At 37.3% G+C, this 17,326-nt stretch overlaps 1 protein-coding gene across 1 annotated transcript in view; it reads right to left on the reverse strand.

The window, feature by feature from the left end:
• Window positions 1-17,326, reverse strand: part of LOC149104186 (uncharacterized) — a 34,101-nt gene that overhangs the window by 3,553 nt on the left and 13,222 nt on the right. The window contains exons 6-11 of the mRNA XM_089270761.1: window positions 14,943-14,999; window positions 12,481-12,537; window positions 11,038-11,073; window positions 7,735-7,757; window positions 7,119-7,166; window positions 2,118-2,237 (exon numbers count right to left, since the gene is read on the reverse strand). Coding sequence (XP_089126887.1) covers window positions 2,118-2,237; window positions 7,119-7,166; window positions 7,735-7,757; window positions 11,038-11,073; window positions 12,481-12,537; window positions 14,943-14,999 — 341 coding nt within the window. The remainder of the gene's footprint in view (window positions 1-2,117; window positions 2,238-7,118; window positions 7,167-7,734; window positions 7,758-11,037; window positions 11,074-12,480; window positions 12,538-14,942; window positions 15,000-17,326) is intronic.

Raw genomic sequence — 17,326 nt, forward strand, 5'->3', positions numbered from 1 at the left:
AGAAAATCAACCTTAAGTACGTAACTATGAAGTAAAAATGCTGTTGCCAAAGGTTCAAGATAGGAGGAAAAGGTGACAGTTGAGGCTGAACAGAAGGAATCTTTCCAAATGGGCTTTTTAAACAATTTATGGTAAATCTGTAAATGTTTCAGTGGATTTGGTGTAAAAGAAAAACTACGTTCCCAATAAAAGCACTGCTCATCTTGATCGGCCAATCTTCACTTTTTGGTCAACTTTCTTGACTAGTTCAATATATTTCGAAAATATTAATAAATAATTATTAAAAGGATTTTATCGAACGAAATCCATGCTTGAATCTAACAGTCTTAAGCCAACTGAGAGCTGGATATAAGCAAGCATTGGACATTACTCTGAGTCTATACATCACTTTTGACCAAACAAAATGATCTTGCGGTTTTGACTACAGCACCAGGAAGACATGTACAGATATATGTAACGTAAAACATGTAGGTAGGCCTGAGTAACAAACAGTTTCTTAACGTTGAACTGTTTCATTTTGCAAATATCACAACACCTCCTGAATGGAAAGAGGCTTTATGGGCTTGTTCGAAAGCTAGTCTGCTCTCACGTCACAAGTAGTTCCTTAATGAGCAATGCCTTATAACACCCTTTCATAATTTATTTTCCAAGTTCAGTGGCTCACAGCTACTTTGATTGGAGAATAAATTCAGCAAGCTGCTGGGGGCTCATCTGTTTCATCATGTCAACATCATCTGATAAAAATAACACATCTTTTTCATCAGTACTTGGTATATCAAAAGTCCACCTCTGCGCTTCTACTCTTTCTTTATCCTTGCAAATTTTTGGCTTATTTTGGCTTTGATCAATTGGTCCTCTTTGCCCATGACCCATCGTTGTTTATAGAGGTAGATCATGAATGTTAAACTGACGTTTCCTCGGTTTTGAACATCCTTTTTTTCTGTATCGATAAACTGTCGTTTTACACAACATTTTGCCGCAGTTTGGGCATTTTTCTTTTGGCCGTTTTTTCTGTTTCTAACATTTTATAATGATATTTTTTATGAGTGTGAAGTGTGTGACATTGCGTAAACGTTTTGCCACATGCTTCGCAAGGATAATCTTTGAACGACCACGCACTTGGGGACTTTTTAGACGTCTTACCCTCAATAGAAGGGTATTCTTTTCTCCTTCTTTCTTCATCTCTTCATCTCGGAGTGTCAATTCTTCAAGATGCATTGACTCAGCAATTCTTTTGTGTATAACATATTCTCTTCGATTCGCGTTACCAGTGTGTCGCGTATGTTTAAACTGAATAAATTTTGTGGCGCGTGGGACGGTCATTTAAAGATTATCATGGTGAATCTCGAGTCACAAATTTGCCGGTATTTGTCGACTGCACCACCTACTACTAAGCGACTTACTAAATAACTCAAGCATATTGAGATAATTAAGGTTACTGTATACCTTTAGAGGTGTCTCACATCCAAGCGATGTAGCGCATCCAGTTTAACTATAGAATATTTATTTAAGGCCCTATATCAAATTAAGGCTTATAAAGCTGGGTATCAAACTATACCAATAATTTAGAAATAATATAAATCGTTGAATTTCTTAAGACCTCTAAATTTGAGCGTTCAAGTCACGTTTTAAAGGCTAAAACTGCAAGTCGAAGCAAATTTTGTCGTCTAAAAAGTATGTGGGATTTGTCATATTCAATTTCAGTGAAAAGTTACACAACATTTTCCAAACAGCATTGAAAAATTATGGACTGATCATAGAAAAATCGCTGTCGGAGAAAAATCTTCCAAAAAAATAATTTTGCAGTCACATCTATGTTGTTTATATGTCAAACTATCTACTGTCCAAATTTGAGGGCAAACAAACAAATTGGCTTTGACTTGTAGCTTTCAAAAGGGACCAAAATGTGATTCGGATGCTCACATTTAGAGGAGGTGAAAAATCTCTCAATTTATTTTATTTTAAATACTTGGTTTAGTTTGATACCCAGCTCTTCAAGCTTTAATTTGATGTAGAGGTTTAGGTATCTACAGTATAAGCAGACACGCAACATCGTTTGGTCGAGAAGTGCTTCAAGGTATAGGTAACCCTAAACTACAATACTTACTATACCGTACCTGGAATGATCTATTTTCACAACTCTCCTGGCCCCAGCAATCACATTTTGCTGTGCAAGGTCGTTTGGCCCTAACACATCTACAGGACACGCATCGTTTATTCCTACAGCTGCAACCAATCTGCAAGAAAATCAACCTTAAACTATGACGTCAAAATGCTGTTGCCAAAGGTTCAAGATAGGAGGAAAATGTGACTGTTGAGGCTGTACAAAAGGAATCTTTGCAAATGGGGTTTAAATGGGTATTGCTTAGTGCGTAAATACAACACTAGGTCCTCATTACAAGTGAGGGAGGATGAGTCGCTGGTTTCACTTGGTGATGAGGCTTTCTAATTAGCTGCCACTTTTTTGTGAACCATATTGCCATGTGGATTTGCTCTGTTAACTTGTCTTAGTACTTTCAGAAAATCTGCTGAAACCTGCCATCTTGTCCAACAGTCCTTAGGACACTTGAGAAAATGCCAAATGGTGACACATTATTTTAGTGAGAAGTCATTATTGAATTTTCCGAGCCCTTCTCCCCCCAAAGTAATGTTAGAATAGTGGGCTACTTTAGCTGGATCAACATCACATTGTGTTGGGGATGGGGAGGAGAAGGTAAACAGAAGACCACATGTTGGCAATTTCACAGAGCAAGTTGTTTGACAAAAGTGCAAAAATTTATTTCAAAAATAAAACATTTTTGTGGCTATTTTGTACTTTTATCGGTATGCAGTGTAGTTAAAATCAGTATCTACAAACAAATCGGATTAATAGGTCTCACAAAGTCCAATTAAAAGCTTGGTGTGAAATATTTCAGGTTAGGATACCCTCCGTTGCGGTCTTCCCAGTTTTACATAAGCATCTTCTCCATCAGAAGGTTGGAAAATTAGCGCCTGCTTCCAATAGCTGGCCCATCACATTCAACTGAGGTAAATGCAACTTTGCAGCTGCAGCTTATACACAGTTAAGCAGGTCAATTACTCGGGCTAGCTAAAAGCAATTGAATTTCCATATGAAAGCCCAAGTTATAAAATGCAAGCCGTTCTTCTTCATTGTCTTTGTCGTCGTCATATTTCATCACCAAATCTCATAGGGGGTCATAGTCTTACGCGTTTCTAGTGTAGAGCGTGAAACTGAGGATGAAAAATGTGACAGTAGTCACTTGACATTAATCGTCAAATTCGGGAGTCGGCAGAAACGAAATAAAGTTTACTTTTTCTGATTCCAAAATAAGGCGAAAAAATTCAACATGCAGCACCCAGGACACATGATTCAGGATGAATCCACCTAACCACTACAAGCAATTGAACTAAAAGTAATTGAATTTTTTGAAATCAAATACTGCAAGCCTGGGTATATGTGAAACAGCATCGCCTAAAGCATAAAATGAAAGCTAATGGCAAGGAAACTCGAATGGAAATAACTGCAAGCAAACCGGGATGTAACTAATTGCTAGCAAACATAAGTGGTTTAACCATATATAGTGTGCTAACGTGGACATGCATTGTTAATTTATATAAAAGGTTGTGAAATGTCACAAGAGGAAGAAGGGCTTTCTCTTGATGTTCGTGAACAATGTAATACACATAATGCTGTGTTTTGTGCTTGAAAGCCTGCCAAATAAGGTTCACGCTCGTACTCGTTCTCATGAGATAATAAATAATCAGCTATGTACCATTTCAAACTATGCAAACACTGACAAAAAGCTATGGTTACTGACTTACAAAGAAACTTTAAAGATGAGCAAACAACAGGCATTTGGATAAAGAGGTTACTCAATGAAGCAAGTTAAATAGTAGATATCTAAACGTAATTCTTGTGTCAAAATATCCTGACTTTTTTTGTTTGTTTTTTTCATGCTCAATCAGCTTGCTTCTAAAGCACGATTTGATATTGCGGTACGGAGCCTGAGCTAAACCAGGTGACCGGACCAGGTGAGGTAATGGCCGGACCAGAAATAGAAAAATGGCCCCGCACGTGGTTTGGCTAGGAGAAAATACTGTTGCATTGCGGAGCCAAGACACAACAAAGAAGGACAACAGGCAAGGATGAGGAATTGCCCTGCCCTTAAAGTATCTGTTTTTTGAAGATTTAAGGGTAACAAAAAGTGTTGTGGCCAGGCCAGACTAGGACAAAAATTAATGGAGTGACTGGTTGTCTCTGAATATGGAGACCCTTGATAACAGAGAATCATTTTGAAGAGGAGCAGTCCCCTATATAGGGCCTTTGTAGCCAGAGCAAAGCAGGCAAGTTTTTACTAGTGGCAGTGACACTGTAAAGTTTAGCATTACATTCCTTGTTTAATTTGATTGTAATTGTTGTCTGTGTTTTAAGGATATCCCGTTCACGTTTCACGAATTTTGCATTTACATTGCTTGAGTGGCTATCTGCACTCATTAAAACAAAAGTACTAATTATATTGCATAAGACCCATGTCAAAAAGGATCCATTGAAGCCATAGTCAAGTTCACTACCGCGTGAAATTGAAACAGATAGGTCTGTTGATATGCTGAGTTGTAAAAACTTGTTTGAGCTTCTTTTCTTGGAGTTATTTCAATTCTTTACCTTAAAAGATTTTGTGGCAATGTATGAAATTAAAAAAGTCGGAAATAATAAAAAGTAATAATTAACAATTGAATAAATTAGTGAGATATAAGTCCCTCACAGAAAATTCTCTCGACGGAACAGATTTTACGGGCCACCTGTAATTTTTTCCAAGCAAGTAGAATAAGGAACCTGCTTTGATTTGGTTGTTTTTATTTACTTACCTGTAATATAACAGAGAACATTTGACAAGTTCAAAGTTAGTTAATGTTAGCCTTATCACTTTAGGTCCGTAAATGGTTCAGCTTCTGAAGGTTAACTATTTTGAAAAAGGAAATATTTTTAAACAAAATTTAGTCCCAAGTAAAGTTCAAGAGATGCCCCACAAACTGTGCAAAGGACATGTTAATACAACGTTTGGTAAGTCCATACGAGGATGTTAAATATGTGTCAAATTTCAAGCCTCATGACTGCTGCTGAAGGCCCTGTGGCCGAATTTTCAAGTTTTGCAAATTTTGAAGAAACGAAAAGGAAATCAAACCTTTTGATATCATTTCCGAAAATAGTTCACCAAAAGGGTTCTCATGGCCAAATAAGAAAAAATCCGTTATCTCGCTTCTGTTGGCCGATTCTCGATATTTGCGGATTTACGCTCTCAAACCTTTAAGCACAACATCGCTGAGTTTTTACAAGCGATATATTCCTAGTGTTTTTTGTTAATTTTTTTTTCAACTTCTTGTAATAAGATAATGTGAGTTAGTTTTTAGCATTTGCTATTTTATCTTTTCACTTTTAACTATTATTTTGATTTTTTGTTTGACAACCTCCTGAAAGCCGATTTAAGTGATGCTCTTAAAAGATTTTTAATTATTATCATACCATCATTAAATTAAAGGCCCAACTAGGAATATAATGCCTTCATTTAGTTATGTTTTGCTGTGCCAAGTGTTCCGTCAGTCGGTGAGCAGTACAAATAACAGCAATAATGGCAAAAAAAGAATAACAATAGTCGTTTCTACACTTCGCGTATCCACGACAAAAAAAAAACAGTGCTTGCCCCTGCCCTAAATCCTTGTTACATGCCCTTTTCCTTTTGCCCATCTTCTCGCTCCACCTAAGGTAATGCCTGTAAAATGTGACGGGGGAATAGACGAGGAACTCTTACAAGTCGCCGTAAGCTCAAAGAACGTTATATCGTAGTACTTTTGTAATTGTGTTAGCCGTGTTATGTTAGCCGTTTCTTCTTTATTCAGTTTTATTCGTTTCATAAGGTTAGTATCAGTATAATTGTGTTTTGCCCCTTAGTATTGGGTATTCGCTTAACTTATAATCTTTCTCTTAGTCTTAATATTGGCTATTTTGGAATTCGCTTCGCTTTGTTGAAATTTCTATTTATTCAATTTGCTGTTTCCGTATTTAGCGTGTTAATCACTTAAAAACACTTACAAAAGCCAACAGCATCTAATTAGCCAAAAATAACCTGTTGACCTATTATTTGGTTGATGTATTACTCGAAATTACAAAAAGGCGTGATTTAAAATAATAGGTTGTTCCTTTTTACTTCCGAAATTTTCGTGATATTTATTTTACTTCCGAAGTTTTCATGATATTTATTTTCAGTAATAGCGGTTGTTTTGGCTTATCACCGTAGCTAATTGCTTAAGAGTTCCGCGCTTGCGCATTTCTAGAAAGTGTTACATTTTGTCAGTACTTAATTTAGTTTTTCGATTACTTTACTAAATAAGTTCCGCGCCGAACTCATGCCGCTGTTTACTTCAATAGGATTAACTAACAACCTGTTGGTTGCTGATTCATCGCGTTTTAAGTATGAATACAGTTGTTGACACATCTAGTTGTTTAATTCATGTTTAGTTACTTAATTTGTAAAAGAGTGTGATTGAGCAGCAGAAAACCGCTAGTTAACACTTCAGAATTTATTAGCTATTCACTAGTTTTAATTTCGTTTGGTACTTTTCAATTTCGTGTAATTTTAGTTGTAACTTTCTCCGCCAAGCAACGAACACTTTTAACAATGAACTCGGAAAGTTAAGTTTTAATTTTTATTTGGTTGCGCTATCCTCAAAAGACTTTGTATTCTGTTATGATTACTTTTCACATCCTAGTGTTAGCACACGTATTATACTTTTTTAACAATAGACGCGTGTACGAATCATATATAAGTAACCACATTTGTAAAGGTTTTTTGATTACGTTCTACCTATGAATAAACTGCTGTTGGAACCAAGCTGACTTGTTGCTGTTGCTGTCCGTCCAGGTTGTGGTTAGATCCCGGCACCCAAGAGTGTAACGGCTCTTCCTTGCAAGCGAGTGCCCCGTTTGAGTCTAATTTTCCCCCGCAAGTATCGTCGCAGTTGTCTCGTCATCACGCATTCAGTGACTAACCGTTCCCCATACGCTAAGATAGGAAAAACCTACCGTTACAAAAATATAACTTTCAAATGTCTGAGGTACATACTTCTTTTTCCTCTTGCTTGCTGCTTCTTTTCAGCTTCACACGTTTAATCTGAAGTTAATAGATTCTATTAGATTGTTGTTTCACTTACTCAGTCCTATAGTTACTTGGACCTTAAAACTTTTTAGCTAACTTAAAAGTGAAACAATGTTTCATAAAGAAATTCCTAGTAACCCTATTATAGTAAAGATTAGGATTTTGAGTTCAACAAAATATATCAACATGTTTGCACAGTGCTGCAATATTGTAAAATATCCCACAGCTTGTGACTTGGTTGTTCAGTTGATTCACAAGCCTTTGAGGAGCGTGCATAAAACAAAAAAGTACAAATCAGGAGTGAGATACTGAAAATACACCGATCAAAAATATTGCACCTATGATATGAAAAATGTATCTCATATTTGTATTTATTCCACTGTGAAGGAGGCAGGTGGACGGAATAATCAAACTCATGAACTGGGAGATATTGCTATGAAGTACCACCATTCTTTCGGAGACTTATGTTAAGGGACAATCCTACGACAAACAGTGTAAGTATTATTATTGAAAGGAAAATAAGCTACGTGAAAAAGGGTAAAATCTGTATTGTACATGAATAATCATTACTTTTAGCTCTCACCTCTTCTCTGGGCGATGCAGTCGCTAAAAAAAAGAATAAATGGAAAACTGTGTTATTATTTATTTTTTACGAAGAATATCCTTTTTAGAGAGACAGAATAACAGAGTAATACTTTCAGAAGTTTTACTGGTGCTCAGTCTTTTAAGATCAGAGTAATGGGACACAATGGTCAATTAAAAAAAAATACACTTAAAGTTTTTATATGCATAATTTGAATGTGTAAAGTCCAGCTTGTAAATACAAGGATTCAATAAAAGTATTTGTTACACTGGAACGTACATGTGTATCCCGAGTCAGGATACAAGTGTGAATTACAATTGTAGCCTTACAATATTGTAAAATCCGCTTGAATGCACGTGTATTTTAACAAATGCAAATTTTAATATCTCTGCTGCCCTTTCAAAATCTGCAGGCCTATTTAAAATTCCAATAGGTGGATGAAAGCATCCACAGGGAGAAGAAACTTCTCTTAAAATTCCCTTGGATTTTCGATCTCAAAAAAAACCGACTTTCCTTAAAATTCCCAGGTTGGCAGATAACTTGACATCTCAGGAGCTCGTGGAGTTCCTCTTCACTAAAAGAAGACATGTTTTGACACTCCAAATACATGTGTTTCAGAAGTCTTACTCAATCATTGCAAATTCAATGCGACTTGTATTTTGCAGTTGTGATTTACGAGTTGGACTCTCGTAAAAATAAAAGTAGGACTCTTGTAAAAGTTTAATTAAATTTGATTCTTATCATGTTTTACTCATGTAGTGATACACCTGTAATTACAAGTTTGGACACTTGCAACGATTTTTAATAAACTCGTTTTTGTCTGCGCTTGTAAATACGATGGTGTGACTTGTTGATTAGATGACTTACGAAAAAGTTTTATTAAATTGACCCCAGGTCTGATGTTCAGCGTTTGTTATTTTTATAGTTCTGTAATGCAAATTTGTGGAGCCACGATAGCCTTATTATTAGCGTGCTCGTCCCCAGATCAAGCGGTCCGGGTTTGAGCCCAGGCCGGGGACATTGTGTTTTGTTCTTGGGCAAGACACTTAGCTCTCACAGTGCCTCTCTCCACCTAGGAGTATAAATGGGTACCGGCGAATTGTTGGGAAAACCTAACAACTTCCATGAGAGTGACCTGCCATGGACTAGCATCCCGTCCAGGGGGAGTAGAAATACTCCTAGTCGCTTCATGCTACATAAACTGGGATAAGCTCTGGCAGCTATGAGCCAGTCGGCTCCAAGGCTTCACTTAATCCAAATTTGTCCATTGTTTATAGAGTGACTGGTCCATAGGGAAACAGCTAGTTTTCTTTTCCTCCAACCTCAATGTTTCCTTTGTTTTTGTCTTGGTGATCATTAAGAGCAGCTTCACGAAATATCAACTAGACTTGGAAATAGCGAAAAAATCGAATTTCTTCAAACTCGCCCAGAATGAAGCTCTATGGGCACTAGTTACAGAAATATTGTTTTAAGTTCGATAAATCAAAAATTATTTTTTTACGCAATTTTTTTCGTTTTGATTGCAAAACAGGTATAAGTCGAGTTTTGAAAGTGTTGACGGGCCAGCACGACTCCTGCAGTTTGCAAGGTTGTATAGCCTTTATAGCTTAGCTTTGACAAGGATGTCTTTTTACTGGGGATTTTCCTTGGCGATATGATAGAAGGGGTGGCTCCTTGAAGATATTTCTTAATTGTGGTTGATTCTGTATCAAGTGCCATTTCCCCATGAGTGTTTCTTTTATGTCGGGCAACGCCGGGTGGTATTGTGTGACAAAGGGTAGAATTTTCTTTTGTGCGGTTCTGTTCTCATTTGTCAGCGATGTTTTTCTTTCCAAAAATTTGACTTCTGAGCGATGTTTTTCTACTGTTGCTGCTGGGTAACCTCTATTCTTAATGCGTACGGCAAAATTTCTAATGTTTTCCTCGAAAATAAGTTGTGAGGAATTTGTTCTCAGAAGCCTTAACGCTTCCACTTTAATAAAGCCTTTCGTGACACCTGGCGGGTGACACGAATAAAAATTCGTGTATTGAAAGGTCTCTGTAGGTTTGAAATGTGTTCACACATCAAGTATAGATTCCTTGAGGAATCTGTCACCTTTGTACACTACAGTGTCCAAGAAAGTCGTCACTATTTATTTTCTATGTAGAGATCTGCGGAAGGATAACTTCATGCTTAAATTAGAAATGACTCTTCATTTCCTGTCAGGCATCACATTTATCCGTCACGCAAACCTGACTTATACCTGACTTATTGACTTATGCCTGTTTTGCCTTTCCGCCTAGCTCATTAAAATTAAATGTGGACTTCGCACCAAACTCGGACCCAAATTTTAATTTAAGCATAGCGAAGTAAAGCCAATAGCCAGCAGCGGAAAACTATGGCGAAAATATTGTGAACCCATGTGAAGTGTTTGTTTCTTATGTGAACTCGTAATAGTCTCGACACCACATCGTCTCTGTCTTTCACGGCCTATGTTTCGCAAAGTACCGTTTCGCAAAGTACCATTTCGCAAAGTACCGTTTCGTGTCATTTCGCAAAGTACCATAAGCCGATGTAAACCATAACAATTTTTATCTTAGAAATTGCGCAATTTTCCATACTTTTGTGATTCCGTCCGCAAATTTAGATACGCTGTAATGCAAGCCTTCCTTGCGTGATCTATATAAAAATTATTTTCCATGTGTGGAATTTAATAAGGTCTAAGACAACCAAAGAATTATTTCCATCACCTTGCTTGTTTTAACTTTTTTACTGTAAAACGTCGATCCAAAACAGTTTTGTCCAGCGTACTAAATGAGTCTTTAGATTCGCTTCTACTTGTTCAAAGTCAATTACGGATGGACATTGACATTGTGCCAACAGCTTGTTTTCTCGTGTTGAGTTGGACATTCAAGGAACCCTATTTCGATCATTACATGTTTAGTTTTGCCATCAAAATAGTTTTTGTGCGTGTAGAAAGTGGGTTATAGTTGATTTTTCCTATATTCTGCACTCTTTGCGTTGTACATTTGTATGGTTTGGCTTAGCATGGCTCCCAGCGATGTGTGAGAAGTGTGGTTTTCAGCTGGCTGAGGGACGAATTACGAGAAATGTATCAAAAAAATTATATACAAGCAACCTTATAAAAGATGATATATTTGAACGGTGGAGAAATATATGAAGAAATGATTGATCATTGCAGTTATATACACAGCTTAACAGCTGCACAGCTGCTTTTGTTGAGTATATAACTGCAATGATTAACCAGGTCTTCAAAAATATTTTATGTTAAATATCAGGATTATGCTAGTTTTGAAACTCACAGCATTCCAAATCTTCATGGCTGTCCACAATATCATCTACAGGATCAAAAAATCCATGTAAGTGCAAACGAAAAAGGAAGAACTCTGTCTTTAATTTGTAATGTAAGGAACACCATTTACAGGTGTAAGCAGCACAGCGTTTGAGTTTTATCACAAATAAGTATAATTTCCAGAGAAAAATTTAATAATTAAATATTCCGATTGTTAGAAATGGTCGGTCATTTACACTTCCATTATATTCATCATGCTACATGACATATCTAAACATTGCTACTAAGCTATACAATTTTTAACATGTAGGCAAGTTAACGTGGCTGACCAAATGATAAATTAAGTTCTCATATGTTTTCTTTTTTACAAGTATTTCTTTATTTTGTAGCTTTAAAAATTAGACGAAACAATTTGTTCCAAGTTAGTCCCAGGCTCAAGGAACATTGCTTAAATTTACAAAGGCAAAGTCAAGGTAAATATTTACGTGCATTTGCCTCGCCTTTGGGCAAAAATGGTTAGGTAGTAATACTTCGATTACGCGATCCTCAGGCTGGTAATAATAGTGTCAAAAATATCTACAAAAATACTTTTCCTGTTCCAGTAGCTGTGATTTCCCTGACAATGTTGTTTCAAATCATCCAAAACATCATTGATCTATTTTAGCCCTCAGAGTTAGCCCAGGTCTCAGCTATCATTTGGAGCAAGTCAATTTCTAGTCGTCTGTTTCTTTAGTGGCAAATATTGCATATGCAATGGCTCAATAAAAAATCACCGATCAACACCACGCTGCAAACTATGGTGATTTGAAAATAACAGGAATATCACGTACGTAATGAATGGCATTCCCTTCATTTGATTATTGCAGGATGTATTCGCTCCTGTTAATTAATGGCCTGTTTTGCATCGAGTATGAGTATTTTTTTTTGCTTACTCACCGTTGCAGTCATTTATTAACACCAGCAGATTTGTTAAACTCTCTCCACAAAAGAGTATACATGGGTACCAGCGAATTGTTACGGAAACCTACCAAATTGCGGGAGAGTGACCTGCAATGGACTAGCATCCCAACCAGGTGGATTAGAGATACTCCTAGCCGCTTCATGCTACACAAACTGGGATGAGCTCCAGCAGCTACGAGCCAGTCGGCTCCAAGGCTTCACTTAATGCAAATTTGTCCATTGTTTATACAGTGACTGGTCCACACGGAAACAGCTAGTTTTCTTTTCCTTCAACCTCAATGTTTCCTTTGTTTTTGTCTTGGGGATCATTGAGATTCTCAGAAAAACAAATCCCCTGCCCTCTGGACCAGTAATTAAGTTTGAAATGTTCACTGGCTCTTGGGCAATAATTGTCAAGTAGCAATGCCTCAGGAGACGCCAAGCATCCTTGACCTTTCCATATGGGAGTTCTCTGCAGGGTTACACTAGTCTTTAAACTGACCCAAGAGATTACCTTGTTCTAATGGATTAAATTCCAAACGTTGGCAAATGACAGGATCGTCCGTGTTTTCTACGAGATTGAAAATCCATGTAAGTACAAACAAACAAAAAAAAGAGCTCTGTCTGTTACTTGGGTGGAATGCTTTCCACAGGTATAAATAGCACATTGTGAGAGTAATATTACAAATGAGTATAATTTCCAGAGGTAAATTCGATAATTAAATATTCTGATTGATCCCAATTGCGGCTTATTAAACAACAGATTTAACTGTACCACATGTAGGTGGTGGATATGACATTTTTAAACATTAATCTTGTTTCAATGGAACTTCATTCTGAGATTATGCAACATTATTGCATTATTATTGCATTATATTGCATAATCTCATACAGTCATTGGTCAGGTTGAAGTCTTGAGGATTTTATGAAACTTGGGAATCACATTCCCGATGAGAGTTAAGACGAAACATGCACTAACGTAGCGCCAGTCGTGGCACATGATGAACTATCGAAATTTTTCATATTCCTCCCAGAGATAGCCAATGGTAAGCATAGAAATGTGGTGGGTGTTTTTTTCTTGAAACATTGTTTTAAGCCCGTCAAAAAATCACAAATTCCGACGGTTCAATGTTTATAGAGTGACTGGTCCATAGGGAAACAGCTAGTTTTGTTTTCCTCCAACCTTAATGTTTCCTTTGTTTTCGTCTTGGGGATCACTAAGACTCTCAGAAAAACAAATCTCTCCTCTGGACCAGTAATTAAGTTTAAAATGTTTACTGGCTGTTGGGCAATAATTGCATCGCACAGAATGCTGTGACACATCCGGGACTCAAATGTAGAGTGCGTGCGAAATTCAAATTCAATTAGGCTGCCGATGGTTAAAGAATAAAGAAAATGAGCAGAAAATGGCCGACTACGCATACTTTTTTAGAGTCTACGTGCTTCATACTTGTGTTTCATAGTGGTTATCATATGGCTGTTGTAGATGAGACATTGATGGAATAAAGGAGGCATTTTTTGAAATGTTACGAAAAGTGGATTTAGTCGTTTTCTTTCCCTGAATTTGGTGCATTTGAGGGAAAATATTATATGAGGAAATATTTGGAGGAAGAATTTTACTCCTTTAAAGTGCCCTTCTTAATGGTTATCATACGGCTTTGAATGCATGTTGTTCCAGGAAGCTTTATGCCAAGTTTTAACGGAAAATGATATTTCAAAGTGGTCGTTCTGTCCAACTCTCGAACACTCCTAACGATCTTTCAGCCTTCGTTCGCCTCGGAGACTAGAAAAACAATAGAGCAAAACTCTTTTGAATTTGCCGGTAGAATGTTAACATATGCCAAGCTCTGCCTCCACAAACAATAGGACACACGCCAACGCTATAAGGCATTGAAATTGAGAGGTGATAAAATGTATCACTTAACCATTGTATTTAAAGTAACGCTTTGCGTGAGTTGCAATAAACGCAAATTTCAGTATGTCATCTGTGCAAGAAATGCAGCGCGTTGATCAGGAGCTCATTAAATCCCTGGTCAACCCCGCTTTCTTGCACATGTCCACTCCACTAAAAGGCTACGACCCAATGTTTTATCTCCTTTGCAGCCGTTATGCTGTTTTTTTTTTGAATAATCAAGAAAATTCAGCCGAGTACATAACAACGCGAGTGTGAAATGAGTGATCCACGCATCGCACTACTCAGAATTAATCTACAATCAGGCCAATTTTTTTTCTTTTTGCGCTCTATATTTTCTTGACATGGAGGCGAATACCATGTTCGAGACAAAAAGTAAATGATCGCGGAATAAATTCATCTGATCACAGGTAAGCCCGCTGCTTTTGATAACCTGCTACGTGTATTGGCTGTTTTGTTTTGTTTTGTTCTGTTTTGTGTACTATCTCCAGCAAGCCGCATTTCGCACTTAAAAAGTTAAAAAAAAGGAAAAAAAGAAAAAACGCCTTTATCGCAGGTTAAGCTCTTCAAAACCGCCTGTTGAACGTGGAACTATTTCGATAATTCAGAAAACGTTTCTACCAACGGGAGTTGGTTAGCTTCTAAGTCAAGTAAAGATGTCGCTGCACACGGATTTGCAAAACACTTCGTGAAGAGTGCGGCCCCCCTTTAATTAGTGGGCTGTTGTTAACTGTATTGCACCTTGGGATTTATTTTACATATTCAACCGTTTCATTGACAGCACCTCAAATCTACGAAGAGACTCAAGTATTCCCAAAGCTGAATCGTTGACCAATCACCGCCAACTAGTTCTAGACATGCAAATTGTTATGCTGCGGGTTAATAATCTGAGAACTGTAAGTACATTTCGCGAAAGACAATGGCATTCTGGGCCATGGTCAAGTAGTAATACCTCAGGAGAAGCCAAGCATCCTCGACCTTTCCATATGGGATTTCTCCTCAGGAAAAAAGTACCTGTTAAACATCATGGTTACACTAGTCTTTAAACTGACCCAAGAGATTACCTTCATCTAATCCACTAGAGTCCAAATCTTGGCAAATGCCAGGGTCTTCTGTGTTTCCTACAAGATTGAAAATCCATGTAAGTACAAACAAAAATAAGAACTCTGTCTGTTACTTGGATGGAATGTTTTCTACAGGTATAAATAGCACATTGTAAGAGTAATATTACAGATGAGTATAATTTCCAGAGGTAAATTTGATAATTAAATATTCTGATTGATCCTAATTGTGGCTTATTGAACTACAGATTTAACTGGGCCACATGTAGGTGGTGGATATGACATTTTTAAACATTGCTACTAAGCTACGCAATGTTAAACATCTAGGCAAGTGAACATGATAGACATTTGATAAATGCAGTACACATGTGTTTCCTTTTTAATTTCTTTACTTTAGAGCTTTAAAACTCAGACTGAGACAATTTGTGCCCAGTTTGTGTCGGGCTCAGCTCATTTCATTAAGCTGCCTGCATCTTGTATTGCTAATAAGTATAGTCATTTTTCACCTGAGAGCTAAATTAACTCTCCTTACACACTTAAAGTTAGCTATATTCCAGGTGCAGCTATCATAAAATGTACAGCAAGCCATGCAGTATGTGAGAAGATAAATGTTTCTGATCACAAAGGGAACTCAATTCAAATTAAATGATTCTTGATAACTTGTTTAATTTTTACTAGAAATTTAAACCACAAATCAAAGACAGCCTTAATGGGGTTAACCGATAGCCGCAAAACAGGCCAAAACAATAAGCGGGTAGGAGTAAAAATTATGAAATTTTAACTGCTAGAGTAAAAAATATTACTAACGTAACGCCAGTCGTGGCACATGATGAACAATCGAAATTTTTCATATTCCTCCCAGAGATAGATAGATAGACAATCTTTGTTTATCCACGGTACAAAATTCGTCAGCTTTAAAAATACCTATAAAAATACCTAATACTAAGATAATGAGAAATGATTAAATAAAAAGCTGCTTTCCACAAATGCCGTGCCTTACAGTTTTTCTTTGAGTAGTCGTTTGAATTGCCCAAGGGACTCCACTTCCCTTAAGCTACAAGGAAGACTGTTCCAGAGAATGGCGCCACTATAGCTAAAGCTATTTTTGTAATAGTCTGTGCGCGATAATGGAACATTGAGTCCCTTAGATCATATGCGATTTCCTGCCTTTCAAATTTAGTTTGGAGCTAGCCCGTGCAGAGACCTGTAAACCATCGTAGCTCTTTGAATTTGCTGCTGGCAAGCTAGATTTTTCTACCCTAGAAGTTTGAACAGGTGACCAGCGTCTACGTCATAGTTTTGAGTGGGTCAAAATGCGGGCTGGTCTATATTGTAGCTTTTGTACCTTATTCCATAAAGTTATCCCACAGTTTCCCCAGACAATATTGCAATAATCAAAGTGTGGCTGTATCAAAGCTTGGTATATTAGATGTAAGGTCGCCTGAGGGACAAGGTGCCTTATTCCTTTTAATGCCTGCAATACCAGAAGCGACTTTCTTAGATACTTTCTCGATATGGCTACTCCAATCGAGGCTGTCATCGATGGTCACTTCAAATGATTTTGCGGTAGTGACCTGGCTAACTTGAAAGTCATTAATTGCAAGCGTCGGGGATTCTGTGAGAGTACTTAACCTCTGCCTAGATCCGATAAGCATGAATTCAGTTTTAGTCATATTTAGAGTGAGTTTGTTTGCTCTCAGCCAATTGTGGACATTTTCTAAATCTTGATTTAGGCGCAACTAAATATTGTCTGCATTATCACCTGCGTATGTAAGGTGGGTGTCATCAGCATACATCCTTGGCTCACAATTTGATAGACAATTTGGAAGATCGTTGATGTATAATTGTGGCCCTAAAATGGTCCCCTGGGGAACACCACAACTTAATGAACAGCTTTAAGAGAGCGACCTGTTGATGGAGCACATTTGAGTACGATTCTCTAAATATGACTTAAACCATTGGTGCGTGTTACCATATATGCCGTAATTTTTTAACTTTGATAAAAGGATCTTGTGGTCAACTGTGTCGAAGGCCTTTTTTAGATCTAAGAAAACAGCGGCATTGATTTTTCCGCAGTCAATGTTGTATGCTCGAGTCTCTGTGGCCTCAAGGAGAACCGTGACAGTTGAGTGAATAGTGTGAAAGCCCAATTGATATTCACAGATGATATTGTGCTCTTTTAGGTAGGCATATAATTGATCATAGACGATCCTTTCAAAGACCTTGGCTATCACCGAAATTGGATGATGATTATTTAGATCGTCCCGATCGCCTTGTTTAAAAAGTGGGGTGACCTTTGCGCATTTCCAATCATCCGGAAATATGCCTTGACTTATTGACTGGTTGAAAATATCACGGATAGGGATGCAAATCAGATCTGCACATTC

This window comes from Orbicella faveolata, unplaced genomic scaffold (genome assembly GCF_042242905.1).
Source record: "Orbicella faveolata isolate gen_17 unplaced genomic scaffold, um_ofav_v1 contig_34, whole genome shotgun sequence".
NCBI lineage: Eukaryota > Metazoa > Cnidaria > Anthozoa > Scleractinia > Merulinidae > Orbicella > Orbicella faveolata.